Source organism: Cyprinodon variegatus, unplaced genomic scaffold (assembly GCF_000732505.1).
Source record: "Cyprinodon variegatus isolate N-32 unplaced genomic scaffold, C_variegatus-1.0 Scaffold248, whole genome shotgun sequence".
Lineage (NCBI taxonomy): Eukaryota > Metazoa > Chordata > Actinopteri > Cyprinodontiformes > Cyprinodontidae > Cyprinodon > Cyprinodon variegatus.
In genome coordinates, this window is record NW_015150701.1 from 151,560 (window position 1) to 161,740 (window position 10,181).

The 10,181-nt window shown below is 42.1% G+C and overlaps 1 protein-coding gene across 2 annotated transcripts in view; it reads left to right on the forward strand.

Moving 5' to 3' along the window:
• Positions 1-8,211, forward strand: part of prdm2 (PR domain containing 2, with ZNF domain) — a 22,039-nt gene extending 13,828 nt beyond the window's left edge. For both annotated transcript variants that reach the window (XM_015382056.1, XM_015382057.1), the window contains exons 6-8: positions 1,288-1,392; positions 1,501-5,933; positions 6,739-8,211. In XM_015382056.1, the coding sequence (XP_015237542.1) occupies positions 1,288-1,392; positions 1,501-5,933; positions 6,739-6,756 (4,556 nt within the window). In that variant the 3' untranslated portion in view covers positions 6,757-8,211. The remainder of the gene's footprint in view (positions 1-1,287; positions 1,393-1,500; positions 5,934-6,738) is intronic.
• The last annotated feature ends 1,970 nt before the right edge of the window (positions 8,212-10,181 follow it).

Genomic DNA, 10,181 nt, shown 5'->3' on the forward strand with positions numbered 1-10,181 from the left:
GTGAGTAGAAAATGAAGGCTAATCATGTTTTGGGTGTACTATTCCTTTAAAAGCTCTTATAAACTAAGATACTGAAAGTTTGCCCTGAAGTGTCCACAACACAGCAGGGATCAGCCTTCAGTCACTGTTGGTGACAAACAGTGAAATATTTAAGTGAATCTTGATGATGAACAGACCTGAAAAGTTTGTTTTAATAGAATAACCACTCACTGATCAATACGTGCAACACTGACATTTAATTATTGTTTTGTCACTCACCAAAATTACTCCTTGTTTTATTGTCATCACTGTTAGTCCTAATTTCTTGAAATATTTGACTATTGACTATCAAATGTCAGTTTGCCTCACAAATAGGGATGGGCTTATATCGTTACTGTTAAAATGAGCCATCTTGTGATGTTGTTCGTAATTGATGCTTTAATGGTTTTAGTACCTGAGCTGTTCATTGAACATAAATAAAGGTTGCATTTTACCTTTCAAAATACGGATAAAAGCTATGAATAGTGCTTTAAGTCGCATTGTCACGCCTCTGAATTTAGTTTGCGCTGTTTTAGGGTTGCAGCTAACGATTATTTTGCAAATCACTTAATCTATTGATTATTTTTTCGATTAATAATAGGATAGCCAAAGGTTCCTTAAAGAATATAATTTAATGAAATTAAACCATGATAAACTACAACATTTCCACTAGAGGAGTTCTGGATAGAGCATATTGAGGGATGAAAAGTGGGTCGCTCTGTTAGATAAAATCTTGTTTTAGACTCTCTATGCTCCATTTAATGATTAATCGATTATTAAATTAGTTGACGATTATTTCAATAATCGATTAATCACGATTAATCCGATTGTTTCATTCCTAGTCTGTTTTTTTGTGAAACATACCATTCAGTAATGGTTAAGTTTTATTTTTAAAGCCGTACCTTGTTCTGAAGCTCTGACTATATGCAATATATTTGCATAAAATATTACTTTAAATGTTTTCTGTAAATCCTGAAACGTTATGTATTCTAAATCCATACCATACATCTCCATTTACATATCCAGAAGCTGTAAGAGAAACCCACTTACATTTAGGGTGTTGTAATGTTACAGTGACTGCAGAAAACTTTCTGCTTTTGGGTTATTGTAGGAATTTATCTTTGAATTACAAATATCTGTAAATTTAGTTAGAATCATTAAATGTATTTAGTTAGGGAAATAATTGAGGTCTTTTCTTTGATAACCTGTGTTATGATCATGACTCACACAGAGCGGTGTGTGTGTGTGTGTGTGTGTGTTCATTTGCAGCCAGAAAAAAGTTGGTGGAGAAAGCCAGACAGGCTGGTTTGGGTGGATTCAAGAAAGCAAGTGGAACCAAAACTACTGCCAGGGAAATGTGGGAGGGGGGAGACGGTAAGGATTCATTCATTCATTCATTATCCTAGCAAATGTTTGTTAATTATAACTTTACTACTGTCCTATATTTATTTGCCAAACACCATTCTGACATGTTTAACGCAGGTCTGAAGGAGGAGGGTGAGAGACCATCAGGGAACTCTCAGGAACTCTATGAAGCCCATCCTTCAGAGAACACAAACCACAAGCTTTTGCAGGACACTTCACAGGACACAGCAGGGATGGACCGGGAAAATGATGAGGAGGTGGAGGACGAGGAAGAAGAAGAGAATGATGACAATGCACATGAAATGCAGCACAAAACCTCCAAGCAATCATCGCAGCAGTCCAGCCCGGCACTATCCGCAAGCGGAGAAAGCCATAAAGAACCACAGGAAAGTCCTCCGCTCGCACAGGGGGATGGAGATCCAGAGCATGACCCCGATGGGGAGCTTGAGGAAGACCTACCTGGAGAATCATATCCCTGTGACCACTGTGAGCGCCACTTCACCTCCAGACAGGGTCTGGAGCGCCATATACACATTCATGGCATCAGCAACCAACAAGCACAAGTCTATAAGTGCCGATACTGCAATAAGCCTTTCAGCTCACAAGTAGGGCGTCGACGGCATGAAAGGAGACATGAAAATGGATCAAAAAAGATACTCAGCTCCCAAGCTGGTCTCACTGGCCTCCTCAGTCCTGCAGTGCAGGCCGATTTGAGTCCTGACTGCACTAGCCCAACCGGTCAGTATATAGCCATAGGGTCTCAGTTTACTGGAGGACAAGTACAAAACTCTGAAATGCAGAGAAAGGAGTTGGGACCCCATGCTGATCGTCCTTCAATGTTTGATGAAAATGGGGAGTCAAAGGAGCTCCATCCCTGCAAGTATTGTAATAAAGCCTTTGGTACGCACACCAACATGCGCAGACATCAACGCAGAATACACGAACGGCACTTACTACCCAAAGGAGTTCGTAGGAAAGGCATGCTGCTGCAGGAAGCATCAGTGCAGCAGGCAGGAGGGTCCCCCAGCACCAGCCCCCCTCCCGTCTACATGCCCAGTGCGGACACAGAGGACGAGGCAGACCGAGACGATTACGCCATTGACATATCTAAAAACATTTCCGAAAATCTCAGCTTTTACATTGACGGCAAGATTGTGTCAACGAGTGCGGCGAGCAACTGTGAGGTGATAGAGGTGGACACGAGGTCAGCAGCTTTGTTTGGGCTGGACACAGTCATTATCAGCCCAAATCAGATTAGCCAAGCACTGAAGGTGGAGGCCAGAGGTGCCGCAAAGCCGGTCCCAAGTCATGAACAGCCTGCAGCAAAAAGGAGGACATCAACACCCCCTCTAGTTAGTGGTCTGAAAGTGGAGACAGAAATGGCTCTGTCACCTTCATCATCTACATCTTCCTCATCCAACTTGTTGATGGGAGGACTCTTCCACCAAGATTCCTCAACCCTTCAGAGAGAGAAAACCATTTATCTTTCACCTAAACTCAAACAGCTCCTTCAGACACAAGACTTCCAAAAATCAACAATAGCTCTTATTACAGAGAGCCACAGATTGGCTACGCTTTCAGGTGCTAAAGGAACGTATAAAAGGAGGACGGGTTCTCCGCCTTCATCCCCACAGCTCAGTCCTGCAGCAAAAAATGAAAGCTGTAATGCTGAGGCGACGGGTGGAAACATCCTCAAAGTGCCAAAGCTGGAAAGCCACAGTGTCCCGCCTCCTGAAAGCGTACTGGACGAGGATGGAGGGGATTCTCTGAGCTCCTTCGGAAATCAAGCCTCTGCTGGCGGTGGAGGAGGCTCCTTTAATCAGCTGCCCTTGGATCTGTCCAGCTCCGTCAGCAGGCGGAGCGAAGTTACGAACCAGGCCACCGGAGATTCAGCTCTGGATTTAAGCGTGCATCGGAAAGCGCCAGTGGAATCAGATTTAAAGGGAACTCCAGCAACGCAGTCCCTGATAAAAAAGAAAAAGCCAAACACTAGTATGTTGGAAAAAGTGCTAATGAATGAGTATGTGGGTCAAACCGTATCAGGAGAGGAGGGGCCTTCGAGTCTTGGAATCCTAAACTGTTTTCGTACTCAGTCACCAAATACTGCGTCAGAGTCCGCCCACCCATCTCCACCCTCCCTAACCCCGGTCACCATAAACCCCTCTTCGCCTAGCTCCTCCAGTGTAACCTCTCCAACGCCGCCTCCTCCAGTCCTCCCCACCATGCCATCTCCTCCAACGCTACCTGGCTCTCCGCAGCCTCCGGATTCCCCTGCACAGAGACCCCTTCCTATCCTCTCACCAAAAATGTCTCCAAAATCTGATGAACTTAAGGCTCCATCGCAAACTATTGAAATCTTCTCAGCTGAGGAAAACAAAGATGAAGAGGAGAGCCGTAATTCTGAACCACAGGATGACCTAAGCACTCCACTCAAATCCCCAATGAGCCACTCGGTAGCACCAAGTCCTCCTAGGCCTACATCAGTAGATCTTCCTGCTGAGGAAGATGTTTACGTTCCTCCTCCTTCAGTTTGTGACAGTCTAACAAATGGCAGCTTAACCCAGGATACTGAAACAGAGACCTCTCTGCAAGCGGACATTGCTGCCGTCTCCCCTCAAGCAGAACTGCCATCATCTTCCAAAGCTGCTCCTCTTGCATCACACAAGTCATCTCCAGCAGCAGATATGCAGCCTCTTTCTCAGATTAAAGTGAAAGAAGAACCTCTGCTCTCTGAGGACGACCTGTCAGTTGCCAACCACTCACCTCATGTGGCTGCTGACTCCTCACCTCAGCCTGCTGCTCTCAATAAACTGTCTGATAAAACCCCAGAGGCAGAGGAACCCGACTCGTCGTATTGTAAGACCTTCGTGTGCAACGTGTGTGAGGAGCCGTTTGACTCTATCAAAGAGCTCAGCGGCCACATCACGAATCACGCGGTGGATTGGCCCTTTAAATGCGAGTTTTGTGTCCAGCTGTTCAGAGACGAGGTAGATGTGCTAGCCCACAGGACCACGCTACATGGGGTGGGCCGGATCTTCCTGTGCTCTGTCTGTTCCAAAGAGTTTGCCTTCCTCTGTAACCTCCATCAGCACCAAAAAGACCTGCACCCCAATGAGTCGTGCACGCATACTACTGTAGAGAGCGGCAAGCTCAGGCCACAGAATTACACTGATCCATCCAGAGCCAAAGAGGAGAGTGCTCCCTCGACACCGGTGCCAGGAACCCCAAATGAAAATGAATCAATAGCGAAAGAGGAGGCTGATGTAAACGGTAATACCACGGAGGACCCCAACGAGGAGCTGTACACTACAATAAAGATCATGGCTTCAGAGGGAGGGAAGCCTAAAGGTCCAGACGTTCGACTTGGCATTAATCAACACTATCCCAGTTATAAGCCACCACCTTTCCCCTACCATAGCCGTTCCCACTCTGGCTCAGTGGCGTCTGCCACCAACTTCACTACTCACAACATCCCGCAAACCTTCAGCACCGCCATTCGCTGCACCAAGTGTGGCAACAGCTTTGACAACATGCCCGAGCTACACAAGCACATACTGGTCTGTGCCAACGCAAGCGATAAGAAGCGTTACACTCCCAAGAAAAACCCTATTCCTCTAAAACAAATAGTAAGGAGCCCAAACGGGGTGGTGTCGTCCGCAGCAGCAGCTGAACCGGCAGCAGAGGCCGTGGCTGTGGCAGGTCAGAGTACTTACCGTCGGATGGGGCAGCCGAAAAAGCTCAACTTCAATCAGGACACGGGGAAATCGAAAATGAGCGCCCTGAGTAAGAAGAAAAACCAATTGGTGCAGAAGGCGATCTCGCAGAAAAATAAATCCGTCAGCACCGCCAAGAAGGCTGCTGTTAAAGCGGAAGAGGAGGTGCTCTCTAACCTCTGCCCCCACTGTGGCCGGGAGTTCACATACACAGCCAGTCTGAACAAACACATGCTCATCAGCTGTCCGATGAAACCTGTCGCTCCTAAAAAGGGCAAGAAAGGTTTGGCAGAAGTTAAAAAAGAGGCAGTTTCTTTAGTGGATAAAAACGCAAACAAGAAGAAAGCTTCAGAGGATGATGGGCAAACGGTGCAAGAGGCTAAACCTCCAGGAAAGAGGAGAGCCCGTAGTTTGAATGCAGCAGAGCCTGAATCCAGCGAGGCAAGCAAAGGAAAACCCCCCACTGCGGTCGGACGATTAAAAAGGCCTGCCTCCCTCTCTGCGCCCATCTCTGCCCCCAGCAAAAAACCCAAAAAGGGCCAAGCTCAGGCTCTCCCTCTGCCTCCCCCAGCCCCAGACACTCCCAGTGACACAGCACAACGGCCAATATCGAGAATGCAGCGTGTGGGCAAGAAGCCAGGACCCAAGAGTGCATCTGAGGTCAAACCTCCACCAATACCCCCAACACCACAAGTGAAGAAGGAGGAGCGGGTCTCTCTCAGAAAGAGGGACAGAGCAGGTGGGCCGGTCACCAGAAGCTCACAGATGACCAACGCTGCTCCTCCTGCTGAGGTGAAGACTGAGGAGCAACCGGTGCAAGAAACAAAAGACCCTCAGGTAAAAGATCTATCATGTTATTAGTAATCAGTTGCTATATGTTTTTACTCTTAGATAAAACACTGACATACAGCCCTGAACATAATTTTCCTCATAATGGAAGCTTATTGATGCTTAAAATTTACAATTAAAAACATTTTCTAGTAGTAAGTTAACCAATCAGAATTCATCCTTGCCGACACAACATCCAACCTTATTAGAAATAGACACCATGCAAACCCTATGTAGAGGCTGTCAAAATACCAGCTAAGCTGATTTCCAACTGAAAGAACAGTTAGATTGGTGAGGTACAACTACAGATGTTTGGGTTGATAACAAAGAAACTCATCTCATTTAAAAAATGTACTTCCTGTTGAATGAAAATAACTTTAAACCCCTCAGTGGCGAGAGGGATTTTACCTTCACTTTACTTTTCTGTCCTAGCTATATTTAAAGTTGCTGTCAGATTATTTTTTTAAAGAAGTAATAAAAACACCCTTTTTTAGTAATTCCACCTTATTGATTATCAAACAATCGATTTTTTAAATATTTTTTTATTATTGTTTTTTTCTGTTTTCTGAACCAGCTGTCCCTGTTTAATGTCTTTTTCACAACATGTTTACTGTCTTGCCAGTTGCACAAATCTTAAAAAGGAAAAACGTTCTCACACACTAAGCATTCAGTACAGCCTCCCAGAAACAAAATACAATGAATAATGAAATGAATTTTATGTAATAAAATGTGGTGAAGTGATTTAATGCCCTTATGCATTATGCCTTCTAGTCAGGGCAGCTCTGAGGTGCTCATGGCTGTTTTTGTGTTGCAGGAGGTGCCGATGAAGTAAGCCATGGTGTCGAGATTCTTTCTGTGGATTCCAGAGTTCACTCATCAGACAAGCCCTCCAGACTCATCAAAGACACTGCGATGGTTTTTATCCATCGAAGTCAAGTCTGCCTTTTACTGGATTAAAAGAGAGGAACTCTCTCTATCTTCCACTTATCTTACGGACTAAACTGAGCCTTGAATTCTGCCAGCCTTGCAAAAAAAAAAGAAAGATGTAGATTGTGGTGTCATAATACGAACAATTTGTGTCCTACTTGACCCAAAACAGTAAAATTAGGGCTTTGTTTTATTTTGTAAGCAGATCTATTGCAAATGGCAATCATAAGTCACATAGGGTGAATTCACCTTTTGTTTTTTGTTTTTTTGTTTTTCCTTTATTTTTATTCCTATTTGGGTTGTTAAGGTCTTTGATTCTCCTAATGCATGTGCTGAGTAGAGGAAAACCTAGATTGAACCAGTCCTTATGCATCTCCCCTGTGGGCAGTACTTATGTTTAAAAATGATTTGCTAAATATGTATGTTTTGATTTATTTCTATGTTTATAGCTTCTGTATTGTAGAGTGTATCTCATTTGCTATTTTCAGTTGGGGAAACATTAAGATGGCAGAAAACAATGTTTTTCTGCAGCAACTGGTCCTCAGGAACACTGTAAGGGTGTGGTAGATGTCGTTATGGTTGGATGTGCAGCCAGACCGCTCTTCATTTATGTCTACATCTCCATGTGTCATGATTTTTTTGGGGTTTTGCTTTATCCGATGTTGGCAAGAGATTTACACAGCAAAATTTGTTTTGATCTCCTTTAAAATATCCGTCATTCAAACAGCCCAATGTTCCTATAGCACTTTAAAACAAACTGCCAAAACTTTAAGCTGCATCAGCAAGATGTCTGCTGTCAAGCTCTGTTTGATGCGCCGCGTCTGGTTTGCAGACGTTGGGAGTGTGCCCAAAACATGATGCAAAACTCATCTTAAGTGCAACTTCTGCAGCTTTTCTGTTAACACATTTCTAAACTGGTTTAAATGGCACATTTTAAACTCCATGACAAGCAAAAGAAAATTCCTTTAGATTGTTTTGATTTTGTTCAAGGGCCACACTCACTGCTTTAAGGAGAGAATTTTCTTAGTTCCCATATGTGTCCTGTGAGTGGAGATTTTACTTTTTAATTTTTGGGGTCTATGCTCAGCCTATTTTTTTCTATTGTAACTTCCAGGCGTACCACAGATGAAGCAAAAGAAAATAAATGAAAACCCAAGCAGTGCTTTAAAGCTTCTAGCATGTTATTGGAATTTAATTTGACTGTTAAGAACTGAAGCTAAATTATATTTCAGTTAAAATAATAATAAAATAATTTTTCCTCTCAGCATCAAGATGATGTATTTAAGGATGAACAAAGACAGAAATTTCAAATGACCTCAAGTAAAACATTGCTGTAATTCAAATGATGAATAATAAAAAGCATTTTTCAATTTGTGTTGTGCTTTTGGTTTGACTTATTCTGGTGGGGGATGGTTCTATGGCCATAATATATTTTTCACTAAAAATGACCATCACGCTCATAATTTAATACATTACTGTGAATGTGTGTTTAACCAATTTAAATTGTTCTATGTTGATATATTATTAATTTAAATAGATTAATTCTGTTTGGGCTGTAGTTCTCCCTGCACCTTAAACTAGAATATATTTGAAAGGAAAATTTTATTTGAATGTAAAGGTTCAGAAAGTTTTGGATTGTGGGTTAAAAGTAATAAATCAAAGTTCAGCTATTTAGTTTAAATTTGACATATTGCAATAAATATATATTGGTGGAAAGTGATTCTGAGTGCTTTAACCATGTAGCTATTGTTAAGGTATATGAAGGCGACAGAAAAAAGGTTTTTTTTTATCTTCTACCTGCTCCTTTTAAAAAAATTGTAAAATAGGCATGTTAAATAACATGTTTGTGTGTTTTCTAATTATTTTTTTTTTGTTTATTTTCATTGATTGTTAAAAAATAAAAATAAGATGTATATTAACAGAAATTGAATGAAGAGAAAATATGTGCCCAGCTAAGAGGGGGTGAAGATATGTTGGGGTCTGTGGGGTTTTTCTGGTGTGAGTGAGCTTCCTGTCACATAGAGGATCTTTGCTGAGCCGACCTGAGTTGCTGCACACCTGGGAACATATCTCATTAAAAATGACTAGCATGTATCTAAGGAGGCGAAGGATCATCTCCACGCTGGATGATTACCCCTGATGGTATTCCAGCGAAAGACCAAAACCAATTTTCTTCTTGTTGATATTTGTTTTCTTGTGAATCTCTTTTAATTTTAACCATTATTTAGAAATATTGTTCCAGACAACCAGTGAACCTGTGTTTGTCTCTGATCTTCACGGAAAAGGTCTCACCTGTGTGCTGCAGTTCTCAGTCTTCATGGCCTGCCTGCTCCCTCTCCCGCACGACGCTTCTTCCAAGTATCAACGCTCTCGGATCTCACATTCTGCTGGACCAATAGGTATAGTCTGTAAACCCAGCTGCGTCAAACCCCTTCAGATCCATCACCCCCCCTTATCCCTGAATTAAGCAAATAAATCAGTCATCAATTGTTGGCAACCAACTCTTCCCTGATCAGTCTGCTTTCTCCACTCAGACTAACCAGAAAGTTCAACTGACTTCCTGAAGTTCTCCGCTTCGAGATTATTGTTGCTTTTCGTAAATAGAAATGTTAAAATACAAAAACAATGGAGGGAAGTGCACTGCTTCCATACAGCTGTTCCAGTAGAGGACACAGTGGATCCCTTTTGATTTGCAGCACAGGCCCATTTCTATAGTAGAGACACAACATGGCTACTAAAACAACAAAAATAATCCAATGATCAATATGTGATGAAAATACTCAGCACTGTTCTGTTTTTTTTTTTATCTTTACAGTCAGTTACATTCATGTTACAATCAGTTACATTCATGTTGCCTGGGTAGAATATCAGTATATGTTGAGTTATTAGGATAATATTGTATCATGACCCAAGTATTGTCATGCGTATCGTATTGCAACATCCTGAGCAATACTGACCCATAATATATATAGTTGAGGGCAAAGTTTACCTGCCCTCCCAAATAAAGAAAATTAACAGTTCACACTATTAAATTTCAAAAATATCAGAAATTGTTAAATACAAATTTACTAAATGATAATTTAGTAAAATAAAATACCAATATGGAATTTTTGTTCTAAAAAAGCAAACTTTCCCAGACAAATTAAAGTACCTATACCCTCATGAACAGTGAACCATCATACCTGTCAACAAGTGCTGAAGTTTTACAGAAAATGTCTTAAACATCACAGAAATTACCTGATTTTAGTGACTGCCTCAAAGTGTTCCTCAACAAAAGTTTAGTTCAGGAGCTACACACACACACACACATATATATATATATATATATAT